This window comes from Sipha flava, unplaced genomic scaffold (assembly GCF_003268045.1).
Source record: "Sipha flava isolate LNK unplaced genomic scaffold, YSA_version1 501_pilon_pilon, whole genome shotgun sequence".
NCBI classification, from domain to species: Eukaryota; Metazoa; Arthropoda; class Insecta; order Hemiptera; family Aphididae; genus Sipha; species Sipha flava.
The window spans coordinates 46,438-65,872 of record NW_020273373.1 but is presented as its reverse complement, the minus strand read 5'-3'; the positions used below and the strand labels follow the sequence as shown (position 1 = coordinate 65,872).

Sequence of the window (19,435 nt, the reverse complement as noted above, 5' to 3'; positions counted from 1 at the left end):
CGTAAGGTCGATCGCAAACCGTGGCCGGCCGCTCTACCTCCGTCGGTTATGGAGGCGATCGTCTGCGGTGCGAACGCAACGAGCATGTAATTATACGGCGGAACGCATGCCGCGCCGTTTCACGCGAACATGGCGATCACTAGAGCGCGTTGCGTCTCGTCTCGCGAACACAACGAAACATAACCTCGGAATATCGGTAAACCGCGCACAGGCACGAGCGTGTTGTCGTCGCACTTGCGTTGTTGCGCGTTTGCGTCAGTCGTTTCTGCTCGTTGTCTGCTGACGCGCTCTCTCTCGCCGTTTTCGCCGTTCCCGCGCAAGCTCTCGAACACACCGTTACCGATTGACCGGCGCACGAACGCCCGGACCGCCGTCGTCGGCGCAACGTGAGTAATGCGTAGCGAACGAACATTCGTCCACGCCGTTTGCACCGGCGTCGATTTCAGCCGTTATTGCAATAATCGTTGCTCGTATTCTTGTTTTTTTTTTTTAAAATACCTATTTGTGTCTTTCCTAGGACGAGTTGTAAAATATTATATACGCTGGGCTCGACACGTTTCTTCATCGTCGACCATGGAACAGCAACAGTCTGTCAACGAATTGAACAACTTGCTCCGGAGTTGGGACGAGGAATCGACAAATGTCGGCTACAACCCCATACCAACGTTGACCAGGTACTTAATACGAAATCGCTATCCTGTGGTGGTTTATTCATCCTTCTTCCATCTGTTGACGGTTTACTCTTAATTTTTGTCCAATTTGGGATTTTCTTTTCGAATGTTTGTCGTCGAAGATGTCTGACAATTTTTTTCAAACTTTATCCATACTTGGTGTTTTAGCTTTACACTTATTTTCATTACATATATTAAATTATTATTGTAAACGTATGTGATACAAACTATAGCTAAAACAAATTTTCAGCATTTTAATGTTTTATCAATGTTACATTTTCCAGGCTGTGTGAAATTTTTGAATTAGAATCAAAAAATTATATCAAAAAAGATCCAGATCCTTTTGATGATCGCCATCCTTCAAGAATAGATCCAACCTGTGCACTGGGCCAGATGTACAAGATTTTATTCCGTAAAGACGAATTAATGACTACAGTAAATATAATTATATCATATTATTTTGCTTAAATTCATTTTAATTTTTCATCTATGAATCATTTTTTAAATTTATTCAGTTAGTAACTGATTATCTAAAAGACGGTCAGTTGCAAAGACGAACCAAAGACTGTTTAGATCTTAATGTTGCTGCAAGCAGACTTGTTATAAATCTTATACCTGGTTTGGAAACAACTGTTGTTTTTGAAAGTGTAAGTAAAATATTTTTATTAATTTTTTTTTTTTTTTTTTAATTTGAAATAAATAATTTTAACAGCCTTCAAATGAGTCGCTTGTTCCAAGACTATTCAAATGGGCAGAGAACAGTCCAGAACCTTTGCAAACTTATGCAACTGGTTTATTAGCTGCAGCTATGGAGATAAATGATATAGCTGCTAATTTCAAGTTGGTTACATTATATAATTCTAATGAGATTTATATTTTTTGAGTATGATGTAATATTTTGTTTAGAGATGATAATAAAAGACTTGTTCCGATGATATTGGATCGTATTCACTTATACTATGCACAGTTATGTAATGAAAATAAACCTATTATTCCCAGTACAGAACCATCTTCATCTTTAAATAATCCTAATGATTGTTCTAAAAATGATTCTATTCCAATATCACCTGATAATTCACGTCCCCAACATATAAGTAAATTTGCGCAACTAGTTCTAAGTAATAAATTGAATGACCAAAATTTAACTCGTGAAGAACGGAGAAAATTGCTAACAAACGTTATTATTGAAGATCATAAAGCTTGTAATGGAGAAGTGCAATATTGTGTAGATTTGACTGGTGATGACGAACCAAGTATACTTATACTATTTTACTTTTTCTATTAAATATATTATTAATTATTTTATTTATTAATAATAAATTTTATTATTATTATCGTCAGTAGATAGTGCAGCTAGTGCAGCTAGTGCAGCTTGTGATGATAGTAATTCGTCTTGCATGATTATCGAGTCTAAATCAAACTGGGTACAAGTATATCCTGTAACTTTAACCACAAAATTAGTTTATTGTTTCAAATACCTAATTCCAACTGGAGAATACCAAGAAGTATGTTAAATAATAAATATCATGTATAATGAAATAATAAAATTTATGATTCGTTTTAAGTTTTTAACTCATGCATATGAAAAAAATTCTTTGCGCTTGGTCATGAAAATAATCAGTGCATCAGAAAAGTTAAACGGTTATTTAACTTTTGAAGCACTAAAATATTTGTCTGCTCTATTATGTCATAAAAAATTTGCGACTGAATTTATTGCTTCACAAGGATTACAGGTATGTTATATTCATTATATGTGTATTTTAACATAAATACATAATTTTTAGATATTAATAAAATAGGAATTTAAATTTATAAAATAGAATATATTTTAATTATATTAGACACTACTTATTTTTATTTAAATGTGTAACATTCAATTTGTATCATTGACACAATAAGCATATAGGCTTATAAGAGTAAAATAACAATATAATTTAAAGAAAGGAGTTACTCAATGGTGACACTTTCATTGAGGATCTTAAATACATATGTTGTTAAGTAAAAGATCACATCACTACTTACGCTTAAATCAACTTAGAAAATTTGTATGAGAAGTTGTCATGAAACCATTTTTAATAGAGCTTGGTTTCTTCATTTAGTGTCCAGGTTTAAATCTGTGGGAGCTTTGATTTGATACATAAGAGGTGCTTTTGTTAGTTTCTTTAAAGCAATATTTTATACTTTGAAAGGTTTGAATTTTATTTAAGCTTGTTTTTTTTTTGTGTTTCTCAGGACTTGTATTCCATATAGTTAGACAGGATTAAGTAGGGATTTATACATGAGAAGTTTAACAAGGAATATTTATTACTACATAATATAATTTTCAGCATTCATTTTCGGTTATTTAAAGTCAACCTTTTGGATTTAATGGAGAGGCCCAAGTTAGTTTTTGATCTAATATGAAACCGAAATATTTGACTACTAGAGAGTAGGTGATTGAGTTTCCATTAAAGGTAAAATTAGGGCAAGAGGCAAGTTTGAGAGTAAAGACTGTATATATTGATTTGCTTGGATTAACTTTGAATCACCATTTTGTAAACTAACTTTCCATTGTGTGTTTATGATTTTGTAGTTTTGATGAAGTAGCAACTGTCTATTATCTTAAAAAAATAATTGTTTTTTTGTAGAAACTACTTCTTATTCCTAAGCCCAGCATTGCATCCACTGGTGTTTCAATTTGCTTTTATTATTTGTCATATTGTGAGGAAGCTATGGAAAGAATTTGCCTTTTACCTGAACATGTCCTTGTTGATCTTGTTAAGTATGTACAATTAATTAGATAAGAGATATTTTCTTATGTAAAAAAATGTATTTTCAGGTATGCACTTTGGATGTTAGAGTGTTCTCACGATTCAAGTAGATGTCATGCAACTATGTTTTTCAGTTATAGTTTTCATTTTAGAGTTATTCAAGAAATTTTTGATAACCATGATGGATTACGTAAACTTGTTAATGTGGTAAGATTTAAATTGGAATTTAATTAAATAAATAAATATAAATATAAATTATAATATATTTACATGAATTAATACCTATTAATTATTTATTTTTATTTTATTTTATATTTATTAATTAATGCCTATTTATTATATAATGTACTAAAATTTTGGTCCGAGATGTACAAACATATTTCAGAGTATGAAAAATTCAAAATTCAATTTTAATTTTGCATATTAATTATTATTAAGTACAGACAAAGTCCAACTAAAAAAAAAACACACATTTGTGTTATAGAATATTTATATATTTATAGATACATATTATAAATTAATTAGGTAACTAAATTAACTAAATTAGGAAAGAACGAGAATTTATAGTTTGCAGAATGAGGAAGATGGACGATAGGGTTATTTAATAATGTCATGCAGCACAAATAAATTTAATAGATATTAAATCAATTGAATAATTAATGTCTACCAGGATAGTGACAGATGTGTTAAAATCTTAAATGACTGAACCATACTCTAGAATAGGATCAATGAATACACAAAATAGGGACATGAGAGGTATGTGGAAGTAAAATCTTGGAAAATACTGTTAACTAAGCTAAGTAGTTTAAAAGATTTGCCTCAGACCACAGTAGAGTTAAGATTTTTGGTAGGAGTGAATTCTAGATCACAAATATAATTGCTGGTGTGTTCAATAAGATGATTGTTAATAGAGTAGAGAAAAGAGACAAATGTTTTGAAGAAATGTCAGTGTTGTGTTATATTCTCAAGCTATCTTTAACTAATCCAAAATCCAATAAATATGCTTTTATGATTTTTCTTTAAATTGTATGGACCATCAAGTCACTTTTCATCATATATCTTACGGTAATTAAACTGAATAAATATTACAAATATGTAAAATTATAACAATGCAACTTAAGTTATGATCCAATTATTTTGGACTATATTTTATATCTAATTTATTTTATTTTTGATTTTTTTTAATTTCGACAAACACTAGTATACAACAAAATTTATTAATAGATTTTTTTTTTTTTTTTTAGGAAAAATTAATTTTAAGTTTATATATTTATAATAATTGTGTCATTAAAAACTTGCAAGTAATATGATAAAAATTTAAAAATTGTAATCTTAAATTATTATTGTAATATAGATCAGTACTTTGCCTCTTCTTTCATCTGAAGATCCAACATATAATGTGATAAGTGAAGATGCTGAATGTTCAGCCAGACAAATAATTCGTCATGTATGTGCTGGTTTGAAACATTACTTTGAAGCTCATTTACATATAAAAGCCCAGCAAATACGTAGAGCTAAAATGAGAGATTCTGGTCTTTTAATGACATCATCAATGGTTCAAAATTTTTATACTGTTCCCGGTTATAAAGTGAGATATTTTAAAAACTATAAAGTAAATAATTTAATATTTATATTGTATTTATTTTTCAGTCCACTAAAAAATCTCAAGCTGAGGTTCATGAAGAGATAGAATTATTATTAAATGCTGTGTCCATGAAAAGTCATTGGACACCTGTTGATCAATTAATTAAATTGGGTGGGTTAAATTTACTGTTACAAATCATCAATTTGGCTCATGAATGGAATTTTTCTGGAAGGTATTAGTTAATATAATAATTTGTTTTCATTTAATTTATAATTTCATTTATTGCGTGTTACAGATGTGAAATGATTAAAAATGCACTTGAGGTATTAAACATATGTGCTGTATTACCAAAAGTCCAATTGGCATTATGTGAACCAACAATAAATATTCAAGGCAATAATCCTAGTGATTCTTCTATATTAGAAGATGATCCACAAGCTGAAAATGATAATGTTGGTTTAAATATAATCATTAAAGCTGCTGAAGGAGAACTTTTAGATGCTGAAATCCAAAAAGCTGCATTATCTGTCATTATAACTTGTGTTTGTGCTCCAATTCATAGGGTATGTATTTTAATTTTTTTAATTATCAAATTAAATTTAGTATTCCTTAAATTAATATAGTATATTAGATTAATTTATGGAATACTTTGGAAGTATATTATACTTAGTTCACTATTATAATATACTAGGAAGGAGGGAGCATAGCATACTATTCAGCTCATGGATCTGCTAAGAAACGAATGCATAAAACTAATGATGATGGTGTAATTGAAAAAATTTGGGATTGCATTAGGAATAATAATGGAATTATGGTAATTTTATTATTGTATTAAACATATAATCTACCACATACTAGCATATTTTTCAATAATTATTGTTTGAAGTACCGTTTTTTTTATGTACCCATTGTATTAAAATGTATACATTTATTCATAGGTTTTACTAACATTAATGACTCTTAAAACTCCAATCACTGATGTTGACGCTATAAGAGGTTTAGCTAGTCGAGCATTAGCAGGATTAGCTCGCAGTGAATCCGTTCGTCAAATTATTAGCAAATTACCCTTATTTAATAGTGGCCAGTTACAAAGTATGTACTTTATTAATATTACATAAATACATTTATAACATTGGGTATTATCTCATGTTACTAAGTGGAATAAAATTCTAAAATTCAAAGACGTCAGTGACATGTCCACAAATTCATTTTTATTTCTATTCACTAAAACATATAACTCCAAAAAAATTTTACATACATTCAGACTACCTCCCCTCCTCCGCTTATATTGATTATACTTAGAGTAATAAATATTACTACATCAACTTCTCAAGAAGTATTTCATTAATTTGAGTGAATATATATAGAATTTAAATAAACATAAAGAAAAAGGAATGTAGTTTTTCAATATTTTGAAATAATTTTAAATAAAATAACACTCCAGTGTATTACATGATATTATATAGATTTATTTAAAAATAAGAAAGATAAATTTAGAAATTGCAGATGTGGATTAACTATAATTTTTTTATTTTAAATTAAATAGCATTTCTTACAAAACTTTAAATAATAATTGAATAAAATTAAATTAATTTGTCTATGTTATAATTTTTTGATCAGAAGTATTTTAAATTAAAAAAGGACATGTGTTGACAGATAATTATTATTTAACTTCATTGTGTAAATTATATTATTTGATTTCTATAATAGTACTCCATTTTAGATTTAGTGAAAAATCCTGTATTGCAAGAAAAGCGTCAAGAACATGTAACATTTCAGAAATATGCTTTAGAATTAATGGAATTAGTTACTGGAAAAGCAAAACATAATGGTGCAGAAATTGAAGCTTCATTAGCAAATATAAATCGGGTATGTTTTAAACTTAAAAAAAAAAAATCGACATTATTTTTTGTCTAGTAGTAGCTATATTGTTAGGATTAAGTAAATAAATAATACAATTAAAACTCAGCTCAAAATCATTAATCATTTTAAAACTACTACTAATTTGTTTTTAAATACCTTTTAAGTTACATAATGATAAAAATATTAAAAAATAATTTTTTATTTGAATTTTAAATTGTTTATAATTATGACTGGAATAGTTCGTAATCTTTTTTCTTTTTTTTTTGAGAGTAATTTTCGTGGTTATTTTTTAGATAGTAGAAGGATTTGTTTTTAGTTGTTTAATTTAATTTATATTTTACTAGTATCTTCTTTTAAAGAATTTATTGTATATAAACCAATGGCAGACAACCACAATATAAATTATTTTGTTGGCAGGCAAATATTGTTGCACAAACAAAAATAAATTTCAATGAACAACATTTGCTCCTTTTAATACATCAACATTTAATAGCGAAAGGATATACAGGTGCAGCAGACAAATTAGTACAAGAAGCAAATCTTAATATAACAGAAAAAAAGTCTGTCCCATTTACATATGTTGCTCATTGTCGTGTAAGTTAAATGTTCCATTTATTGTGAATTAATTAATCCATTAATGAGCTGTAACCAATATTAATATTAATTTGCTTTTTTTTTTTTTTAAGAATCGGTCAATTGGAGGAGGAATATCTCCAGCATCTACTAGGTACACAATTCAAAACCAAAAATCTGAAATAGCTAGTTCATCTAATGGTGTCTTAAATGCTGGTTTTAACATGCGAGGAGTAAATTCATCATCTCCAATACGTTTAAACGTTAATAAGTAAACATTTTATATCATTTTTTTTTTTTTTTTATAGTTAAAACATAATTTTTATTTTATATGTGTAGGCGAACTGAAACCCGTCCAAAACCAGAACTAGAACCTGAAACTGAATCACCTATGTCAAAATTAGTTCATAAAAAAATTGACCAAGATATACCATTATCATCTGATAACAACAGTAATTCAACAGTTAGTCTGGAATCTATTATTACCGAATACTTAACAAATCAACATGCTTCATGTAAACATCCTATGGTTACATGTCCTCCTTTTAATTTATTTGTGTGAGTATTAAGTTAAAATAAATCAACACTACATAATATTAACTAACATAAATTAAAATTATTTTTACAGTCCACACAAATGTCCTGATCCTAAACCAAGGAGTGCAATGTGTACAAACTTTGCTATGCGATTTTCCAAAAATATTCATTCTAGAAAACTTGATCAAAGACTCATTCATAGTCGTTTTTGTCCAACACTTATGTTTCGCATGGATAACGATGATGAAGCATATTTTACCTGCTCTGAGTTCTTAGTAAGTTTCTACAATAAATGTTAATTTATTTGTTATGAAGGTAATCTTAATTTTAGAACCAAAATCGTATTGCTATTGGAACAGATGGAGGTGAAATAAAAGTATTCAATTTATTTACTTCACAAGAAGAACTAACATTTTCAGCCCATGATGCATATGTTAGCCATATAGAATGTAGCAATGATGAAAGATTGATGGTATCTTCAGCTTCTTGGCGAGGATCTTTATCTAGTCTTTGGTCCATAAATAATGATACAATCAATTTAAGGTACAAATATTTCTAAAATTTAATTTTTATATTTAATAATACTAAATAATTTTACTATGATGTCTTAAAATATTTTATTGCATCAGGTTCTCATTGGATCTCGAAGAGTACTGTACTTTTAGCAAATATGACCAAAGTAAACTACTTGGAACTAAAAATGAAACAGCAACAGTAATTATTGAATATTTTATCATATTTTAATTTTTTTTAATTGATAATTTGTTTAGATTTATGATATTGAAACCAGTAGAAAATTGTTAGAATTAGTTCCAAGACATTCAAATCGGTACAATAGAAATCGTGCAGTATTTGATGCTACTAATGAATTGGTGTTATCTGATGGTGTATTATGGGATGCTACTTCTGGTAAAGAAATTCATAAGTTTGATAAGTTGAATCAAAATATTAGTGGAGATTTTCATCCAAATGGACTAGAGGTAAAACAGATTTGTCATAATTTATTACAGTTATTTAAAAGAGCATTTTCATTGATTAAGTATATATAATGCATAGAATACAACAGAATAGTGTTTTCAATACAGTTTTGTTTAAATGGCAAAAACTTAATGTAGAATAAACAACAAATAATTTAACAATTTATAATAGTGGTTTGATTCTGGCATATTAATTGCTTATAAAGTATATAATTCCTCATTGATTATTGTAATTTTTGATACATTTGTGCTGAATTTGTCCTAAGTGAACTAATTTTTAAACTTCTTTATTATTATTATAAAAGCTTATTGTAGTGAACCGTGTAAACCAACAGTTTTCAACCTGTGGGTAATTACTACCCAATGGGTAAAACAGGATTTTTGAGAGGTAAAAACTAGACTTAATTTTTTTATGTACTTAAAACCATTTATTATAATTATAATTATTATTATTTTATTTCCTTCAAATAATATTTAAATAGTGTATTCTTGATTACTTGTGCTCAACAAATTACCAAATTTAAAAATATATTGTTTCTTTAGATCAGGGATGGAAAACATTTTTAAAAACGTTATTAAAAAAAAAAAAAAAAAATCAATCAATAAAACCAAAAACAAAAAAAATATTATAACGAAAACGAAAATAAATTATAGTATTATACTATTATTATTTATTTTGAATAAAAAATATATCTGTTATCAAAAAGTTGATAATTCTGATAACTAATAGGTAATTGTTGACAAATAAAATATATTAATAGGGTAGCACAATAATTATAGTCCACATGGCACATACACATTGCAATGGTGACGATAAAATTCTATTATCTTTCACGGCGATGGTCATGGTTCATAGTGTAATCTATAACATGGTTGCCGCTTCAATTATTATAATATGATTATATTATTATCTATTGATTTTAGCAGTTGATTAAGAATTGATTTTGTTTTATAGTTTATTATACCTACTCATTATCCTATTGGCAATTATAGTTAATAGTAACAATAACATGACTATAATTTTTACTTTATCAGTGACTGTATTTTACATATTTTCTTAAATGGTTAAATTATTTAATTTCATTATTCTGATATCCATACGGTATTTGAAATCAAGAATGAACAAGTCTATGTTCGTTTGGGTTTATAATTCAATGATTTATTATCAAAAACGTTATTAGGAAACAATTTAGAAAAATAAAGTTTTTAAAAACGTTAAACAAAAACAATATTTGTAAAATCAACTAACAAAAACAAAAAAATTAAAAAGGTTTTCCATCCCTGCTAAGACTGGAAAACTATTGTTTAGTATAGTATGCATGAATGTTATTAAAATGAAAAATTAGTTATTCAAATAATATGTTTTACCCATAGGATTCTATGATCTAGGATCCTATTCTAGGATTCTAGGATATTTAAATAATATTGACTTAAACCATTTTTAGAGAAAATTAAAACTATTTTTATTCAAGGAGATTTTACAACTTCTCAAAAAAAAAAATTGAAATTCCTTTGCTATGACAATTAGTGACATCTCATATGATAAAAACAGATATTTTCAATATTTCCAAGATAAATTATGTAATATTAAAATAATTGAGTCAGCAATGATTTGTTATTGATAAATTTAATTATAAATTATTGTGTTGTTTATATGTATAATTATCGCAGTAGCCATTAATATATTTTTATTGGCGATTATTGTATTATATATACAGATATATTACCAATAACCTAGTTGATTATTTTCCCATGTTTAAAATAAAATTCATAATCTATAAAAAAAATTGCAAAATTGCAAAATTGAGAATGTCTACAGTTATGATGAAACCTTTATATTTTGTTTGTAATTCATTGCAAGATATTTATATTTATATAGAACTAGCAAAGAAAAAATATTTTTAGTCCTCTTGGTTTTCATAGTCTATGAATGAATGAAAGTAATCATCATGAATTTGTATAGTAGCAACAACAAAGGAATATAACAAATTAACAAAAGTAACAACTATTTTTTTAATATAAGGACAGAATTTTGATAAGTAAAAATACCTCAATACTACATATCCATTATGAATTTTCTTTAAAGTAGTTAGGTTAGGCTGAACTTTACCCAACAAGTCATTGATGGAAAAAATTAAATCCCCAAAAAAGTGAACAAATATACTATTTAATAAAATCTAAATTTATTCTTATACATTTGTAGATTATTTCAAACACAGAAGTGTGGGATATGCGTACATTTCAGTTATTACGCACAGTGTCTAGTCTTAATCAATGCGATGTGAAGTTCTCTAGAACTGGAGACGGAATGTATGTGTATGTTGCTGATCAAGAAAGTGATAATGATACTTCTCTCCAAACATCCTTTAAAACATTAGATCCTCTTGACTATTCAAATATTGGTAAATTTATAATATATTTTATTTATGGTTAATTAGATTCTTTTTTAATTTGTGTTTTAATACACACATGGTTAGCTACTGTTGATGTGAAAAAGTTTATATACCATATGGCATGTGATAGTTATGATACTCAGATAGCTATTGTTGAAAATCAAGGAATGTATGAAAATATTGATGAGTCCATTGTCCGAATATATGATGTTGGTAGAACTAGAAATGAAGATGAAACTGTGAGTTATTTTATTATTATTTAAAGTAATGTGTGTACGGAATTAACAATTTTAGTTTTTTTTTCAGTTGGATGATGATGAAGAAGAAGAAGATGATGATGACGTTGATACTGAAGCTTCAGGATCAGATGACGAAAATATGTCTTGTTAGTATATTTTTTCATTTAATTTATTTAATTTATCATATAAATTTGTCAATATACAATATGTGTACTTTTGTTCTAAATCAATCAATTGAGCTAAAAACTAGTAAATTTAAACTGTATATTTAGTTAAATATTTCCATTTTCATTGTTTTATAGTTTTTCTTTAAAATTTAATTTTAATATTGATGACAAATAGTGTTTTAAAGTTATGCTATACATAGCAGTTCAGCCCTAAAGAAAAATTGAAAATTAAATTATATTATTTTAAGTACAAACTACCCATTTGTCTTTACTTTTAAAGAGGTTTTTTTTTGATAATTCAGTTATTCAAATTTTATCTGAAAGATTTGAAAGTTCAACCATGTTTAGATGAATTGTCCAAATGATCAAAACACATTATTTTGAATGAGTCTGGTTATACATAGTCAGTTTAATTTTTTTAATTTTTTTTAATGATAATTTATAATTGATCAATATTAAAAAATGAATGATAATCAGCCATTAAAATATCCCAGTTCAACCGCTGTGTATAATGGCTTGTGTTACACAATTATTTTTTTTCCACAATAATCGATTATTTGTATGATTTTCCATTATAATCAATTAATTTAATAATCTGAGAGTATAGTATGATTGTAATTAACAATGATGAATACTCAAATAGTAATCGAATAACTAATTAACTGAATAATCATAGTATTATAATTAGTACTGCGCAAGTTTTTTGGACAATAATTGATTTTCATATAATTTTCGATTATTATCTATTATTCCATTACCCAATTATTTGATTTTTGATTATTAATCGTTAAATAATTTTTCGATTATTTATCATTCGTTAGTAATAATTGATTAAAAAAAATAATCGTCCAGGCCTAGTAATGACTCTTGTCCAGGAATATAAATTGTATTATTTATCTGGTTAAAATGTTATTAAAATGCAGGAAATTATAATAATAACTTCTTGAAAAAAATGTACTGCATTTTAATTTGCTTTCATTCAAGTTTTGAATTTAATTTTTAAGTAGTATTTCCATCGTTATTGGAAGATATGTTAAGTGGAGGCATGGGCTACGAAAGAGATCATTTTTCAAGTGGTAGCAGTAATAGCAGCATTAGTAGCAGAAATAGCAGTAGCTACAGTAGTGTACTTCATGGTTCTCATTCTCGTGCAGTAACTCCATTATCAGTATCATCTGAAACGAGTAATGATGCAAGTTATGATGCCAGTTATGATCCAGAAGTGTAGGTGATTGATTGTTATTAAATGCTATTAAATTTTACTGTTTTTTTTTTTTTTTTTATATATATATATAATTCTATGTGTAATTACTAATAATTAATAATAAATTATTTACAAATACCAAAATGTTGTTGCTATGTACTTTTGTATTCCCGTGTTTTAAATCATTATTTTCTATTGTTGTATGTATTGTTGAAATATAATATAGTTTTAAATTATATATACATAAATATATAATTTACCACTATGGTTCATTTTAAAGTTAACTGTTTTGTTTTTCAAAATTCTATACACAAATGTCAATTATATAATAATATACCATCCTCTTTAATCTAATAAGAACAGTGCCTATTTTGAATGATTTAATATGATTCATAAATACAAATGCTATAGTTTTTAGTTTTAAAGAAAATATTGAATTATTTACTTGATTTGATACAATGTTATTTATTACATAAATGAATGAATTTGAAATAAAAATATATTATCTTTTGTTAGTAATGTTAATCTTGAATTTGTATATTAACTGTGAGATAAAATTAAGTTATATGTTTAATAAACTTGTGATAAAAAATAAAATGATGTTGAATTATTTATTTGGAATGAAAGAAAATAGGTTAGTGAGTGAACTGCTTCTAAGGCTTGTAATTGTCTCATCTTCCTGATTTTTGTTTTTACACGCATGACCCAAGCATTAATTTAAACTTACGAAAAAAAAAACCATTTGTTTCAAAAATAAAAAAAAATAATAAATTGGATGATTTTTGACTCATCTTAAAGTCTGCTGAATTATTAGTTGACTATAATATTTGTTAAGGCTTACATATAAAGTCTATAGCGTGTATCCGGTTAAAACTTAATCTTATACACAATTTTATTACTCAAAAATTCTAAACTCAAAGTATTAATTAAATACATAATAACAGGAAAGAATCTACGGTTGGGAGAGAGCAGATGCTTCAAAGTATATTAAAAGTAGTATGACATTACTTATAACAAATCAAAACTCACCTGTCTAACAATTATAATTTTTAACCGCCTGAAAAAATAATGCCTTGTATAAAATTGGTCAAAAAAAAAACAGTTTAAAAATGTACTAAATACATAAGGAGTCCATAAGTTGTATATTGAACAAAATTGTTCTGTATTACAACATTGAATCTATTATACCAACAAAAGTTGAACGGAACATATTTCGTCCCGATTTTCAAATATAAAAAAAAGTTACACACAAGATTGTACTAATTATGATATTTCCATTCTATATAAACAAATACAAAAATCAATAAATTGTTTTAGTTTATTTTAATTAAAACACATTTGTAATATTACAAGAACAAAACAATATTTCATTATTTAAAATTTGTATAGCTAGAATAATTGATAGTTATGCATACGTAATTTAATACAAAAACCATAATAAAAACAATAAATATTCGTAACAGTTTTTCATTTTCTGAGAAGATAAATATATTTAAAACTATTTATTTTCGTATTTCAATGTCACTTTTTAATACTTTAAAAAAGATCTCTAAACGTTATAACGAAATGGTTGTATGTGACTGTTTTGTTTTAATTATTTTTAATCTAGAAATGGATCGTTTTGTACAAGCATTTGATATTGGTATAAAAAAAAAAAAAAACAATTTTAAACGCAGTAAAAATATTTGTCAAAACTAAATAAAATGTTGTAGAACAAACAAGTAGTGGGGCCGAACACTTACTTTTACGGGGCAGTTCACCCCTTCGTTTAACTATGGTGGTGGGTGTCTGGTATTTGAGTGGTGTGAGGTGAGTTGGGTCACCCATCTTGGGTGAATAAATTTACACTCTAGTTAGTAAATCTTAAGAATGTACAAATTAAGTGACAGTCGATCTGTAGATGGTAGGATACTATGATGCGATATAACAATTCGCCTATCAATGTATGTCTTTATACCATATCAAGTACCTATACAGACGTACATTGACATTTATATATATTTCGCACACATAATGAAGTTAAATGTCTCTCGGTTCTCAGTGTTTAAAAGTGATTACACAGCATGCAAATACATCTTTTAAACATTCTAAGATAGTTACTTAAATTACCAATCGCCCCGTGAAATATTTTTGAAACATATTTTTTTAAATTATAGTTTTTTAAAAAATGAAATAACTGTTTTTTGTTTTACGTTTCTTTAATTTAATAACTTATTTAATATTTAAACAATTAATCCTATATTTATATACGCTTTAAATTGTTATTAAGTGTTTTTTTCTAAGACTTCTATGAAGTAGGTAAGCAATAAGTAAGGTAAATAGGTAATAATTAATACTTAATTTATAATTATCATTTTCAGTCTGTATGATTATTGATTTATGATAAAATATGAGGCATTTAACTCGATCATAATTTATATTATTATTATTATGTGTTGTTTTAAGCGGTACATTTAACAATAAATACAATCGTATTCTAAAATAGACTTAATAGTGCGGGCTGTCGGTTATAACCCCCCCACACCACTTGGATACGCCATTGCTGAATAGTACCTTCTTAATAGATGAAATTGGAGTGATGAATCGCGAACGAAGCCAGCGAATTTATGATGACTAAATTTACAATATAATCATTCAATCATGTAACCTGTCATTATTTTGCTCTAACTTTTTGGGTGGTGGTATTAACAAATTTTTATACTTTGCCCCACCAATTAAAATACAAGTCGGCGCCACTGCAAACAAGTATTTCTAAAATACAAAAGATATTTTGGTAAATATTAGTCTTTAGCAGAATTATCATCATCTGATTCTTCTCAACATATTTTCTAAACTGATTCCATGTATCAGCTGCATTTTTTGTTAAAATAACCGATTTCGTCGAAATATTATTAAAACTTTTTTATGATTTTGTAGTATTCGGTATTTTTTTTTTTTTTATATTGTTCTAACCTTAAACATTAAAATTGTAAGTCACATGAATTTTTTATAATGTGACTTACAATTTAATTTTTTTTTATTTTTTACTATGAATTTTTTATAATAGTAATGTTGTGGATTTTTGTCGTGTTTTGTTAAAATATAACAATCATACATTTTTTTTTCTTAAACCAATAAGATATAAGTATGAGGAATTTAAAATTACATTTTCAAGACTTTATCGAACCAAAACAATTTTATTGACTTTTTATGAAAAAAAGTTAAGAAAAACATCAAATTTTTATAAAAATGTTCATGGTATTCAAATATTTTGAAAATTTTACCATTTATAATAAATGGTACCTATCGTAAACATTATAAGCACTCAATATAAATTTTAAGTCCCTAAGAATATTATTTGTTGAGTTATGGCGAAAAATTAAAATAATACCAATATAAATAAATAAAAGCTTTAATACTCCAGACTAAACTTTAAGCTTAGTCTGGAGTATTATTATATTTGTAAAATACTACCGATTTTAAATTAAAAATTCATCATCAGGTATATACAAAGTTAATAAAATTGTGACTGAATATAAGAATAAAATTGCAACTGTGAATAAGAAAAAATAAAAGAAGGAATAAATTGAGAAAAAAATGTTGTTTTATATAAAGATCATTTATTTTAATAGGAAAAATTATTTAAAATGAGTTCTACTTAGGGATGGGCATGAAATACGAATATCTGAATTATCCGAATATCCGGATATCCAAATCCGGATTTGAATTAAATTCTTATCGGGATTTCCCGAATTATCCGGATTTATGGATTTGCTTTTTATTTGACTTCAGATTTACAAATATTTTTAATGTATGGTAAAATAAATTATTTTATTATAATGAAAATTTAACAAAATGTTATATTATTAAAATATTATTAGTATTTAAAAATGAGTCATTGAACAGCAAAATCGAGTTGAATAATCCGGATACTCCGAATAATCCGTGAAAGCCGGATTTACTAAATTCGGATTTGACAAATCCGAATAATTCGGATTTTTGAAATCCGGATATGCCCACCACTAGTTCTATTAGACAATTAGACATACGTTAAGAAATATAAATACTTTGGATACCTATTATTAGTGTATGCACGTCTATGGAGGTTTAAAATGTCCATGATTCATATCACATCAAATTTAAACACCAAGTTTTATATTGCATATTTTGCATTTTTCGAGGGTTATTGGATATTTGTTCATAAATACATATAACATGCATATTTAATGGGTTTTTAATAAATTAACTATTTTAAATTACAGTAAATTTTGTAATCGCCTCGAGTAGAGCATAAATATACACGATAGGTATTAAGTTTCAAAAATATTATTTTAAAAGATTTGTATTTTTTTTAAGTTTTCTATTAGTTTTTTGAGAGTAGGCAACTTTAAATGATGTAAAATATTTATTTGTATTCTCGTTTTTAAGTTTCCTAAAAGTTTTAGATTGATTTAAATGATTTAAAATATAAAGCAATGGATATTATAATTTTTTTTGTTTTTGATAAAATATTTAAAATTTTATTTGGTATAAAAAAAAATTACATTTTATAAAGTGTAACATAATGCATATAATTGCATATTTAAACACTTTTAGACACTTTTTAAATGCATATAAATCTTTGGGCTCTAGTTATTATTATCATTATCTATAACGTATTGATATAAGATACTTTTAAAATAGATTTGTACATTTAAAACCGGTAGTAATAAAATTATTTTTCTTTATCTCATTGTATACCTATGTGAACTCTACTAAAACTGAATTAATGTAAATGTTATTTTGTGTATTTAATATTTCTAATTCTGTATTGATATCAAAATGTATATTACGGTTATTTTTAAAACATGTTTAACAAAATTTGAATTAGGTGCAGTCTTTTTAATTTTATTTCAAAAATGTGTTCTTTATATTTTATTTTAAAATTTATATTTGATATGTCTAAATAAAATGTACCTATTACAACTACAATTAAACATATACACATCAGAATTTTCAAAAGAAGGGGAATTTTACATGATTGATATGTAATATGATATAATGATATTATGTAAGAATATAATGAATTTACCCTAAAATTATTTTTATTTTTTTTTATTCATTAAATGTTAACATTAATAATTTAAATTATAGAATAGTAATATTCTTGTTGCTCAACATTTATCATTTTTATATTTTCGTAGTACCTCGCATATTGCAAATCTCAGGTAACCGATAAAATATGCCGTTAAAATAACTATTGAAATCAGTCGTACAACATGAGATTTATCTAAATTAAAATTGTCATACTTATTAGCTCAAACACATGAGCGCTCATCCTCATGCACGAGAAGAATCGAAACAAATAATTTAAGGGTCATAGGTGTGCGCAGGGGGTATGCAGGGTATGCAACCGCATACCCTAAATATAGAGCCTTCTTTCCAAAATCACATAAAATAAATAAAAATTATGATATACTCGTATTTGGTCTTATGTATATTATGTGATTATGTATTACATTATGATTTTTATTATATTTTTATATTCAGTCCCAAACAGTTTAATTTATTTTTGAAAGAAAAATCATATGCTATAATAACGATTTAATGTGTTAATGAAATTAAGAAGTACGATAATTCAAGCAAGATTAAATAACTATCAACTACAGAACAAGAAATGACTATAAATTAAAATCCCGAAAACATTATTGGTGATATTAAAAACTCAACTGTACGCAGAATCTTTTTATGATTAATTTTAATTATTTATTAAATTTATTTTGTTTTTTGTTTAAGTATATAATTACGTTTTTATTTATTTACCCTATTTAAACGTATTACTTAAAACATTTCAAATATTATGTATTTAATTTTTTTTTTTCATAATTTATTTTAAATTTTAATTATGAAGACAGTTATAATAATTAAGAAATGGCTATTCAGTCTCTTTTTTCGGGAAAAAAAAAATAAAATTTTAAATTAAATAGGTTATTAAGATCAGAATTTTGAACGCTTAAATTAACTTTTAGTTTTAGGGGAGGTAGGCAGTGGCAACCTTTTGCATACCCTGAAATAGAGGTCTGCGCACGCCTATGTTAAGGGTCCACTATGACGCAAAATAGTTTAACCGATTTTGCTACATAGAAAGAAAATTATTATTGAATAAAAATAATGATTATGATCCATTGAAATAAAGCCGTGTGCAGTTATAAATGAATGATATAATTTGTGTTTTTCTTAAAAACAAAATTAATATCAGAATACCGCTGTACTATATGTAACATCAATTACTAGTATTGATTTATCATTTATTTTTAACCATTCATTTAATTACTTGTTAATTTTTATTAATTACCATGTTATATAAGAATATTTTAAAATATTCTGGGATTGGGACTATAGACTATTGCCTCCTTAATTATTTATTTCTAGTTACAATGTATTAGAGAATTGGCACTTGACATTCATATATTTCCAAATCATTTTCAAAAATAAAAGTTAAGTAGTAATACAAAAGC

General features: G+C 26.1%; 1 protein-coding gene across 4 annotated transcripts; it reads left to right on the top strand.

The window, feature by feature from the left end:
- The first annotated feature begins 200 nt into the window (after positions 1-200).
- LOC112690382 (protein mahjong) lies at positions 201-13,159 on the top strand. 4 transcript variants are annotated; one of them, XM_025564394.1, is made up of 27 exons: positions 201-386; positions 518-674; positions 956-1,106; positions 1,187-1,318; positions 1,384-1,511; positions 1,578-1,924; positions 2,016-2,176; positions 2,237-2,404; positions 3,299-3,432; positions 3,490-3,628; positions 4,776-5,009; positions 5,072-5,238; positions 5,302-5,569; positions 5,698-5,820; positions 5,945-6,098; positions 6,730-6,875; positions 7,287-7,463; positions 7,556-7,713; positions 7,782-8,000; positions 8,071-8,254; positions 8,311-8,522; positions 8,609-8,693; positions 8,750-8,959; positions 11,160-11,358; positions 11,434-11,588; positions 11,656-11,734; positions 12,760-13,159. In XM_025564394.1, exons 2-27 carry the CDS (start codon positions 574-576, stop codon positions 12,981-12,983), a joined length of 4,455 nt encoding a protein of 1,484 aa, XP_025420179.1. In that variant the 5' UTR covers positions 201-386; positions 518-573; the 3' UTR covers positions 12,984-13,159. The 4 variants fall into 4 exon arrangements, with proteins under 4 accessions (XP_025420179.1, XP_025420178.1, XP_025420177.1 ...); XM_025564393.1 differs by having other exon boundaries at positions 2,013-2,176; positions 12,763-13,159; XM_025564392.1 differs by having other exon boundaries at positions 2,013-2,176.
- The last annotated feature ends 6,276 nt before the right edge of the window (positions 13,160-19,435 follow it).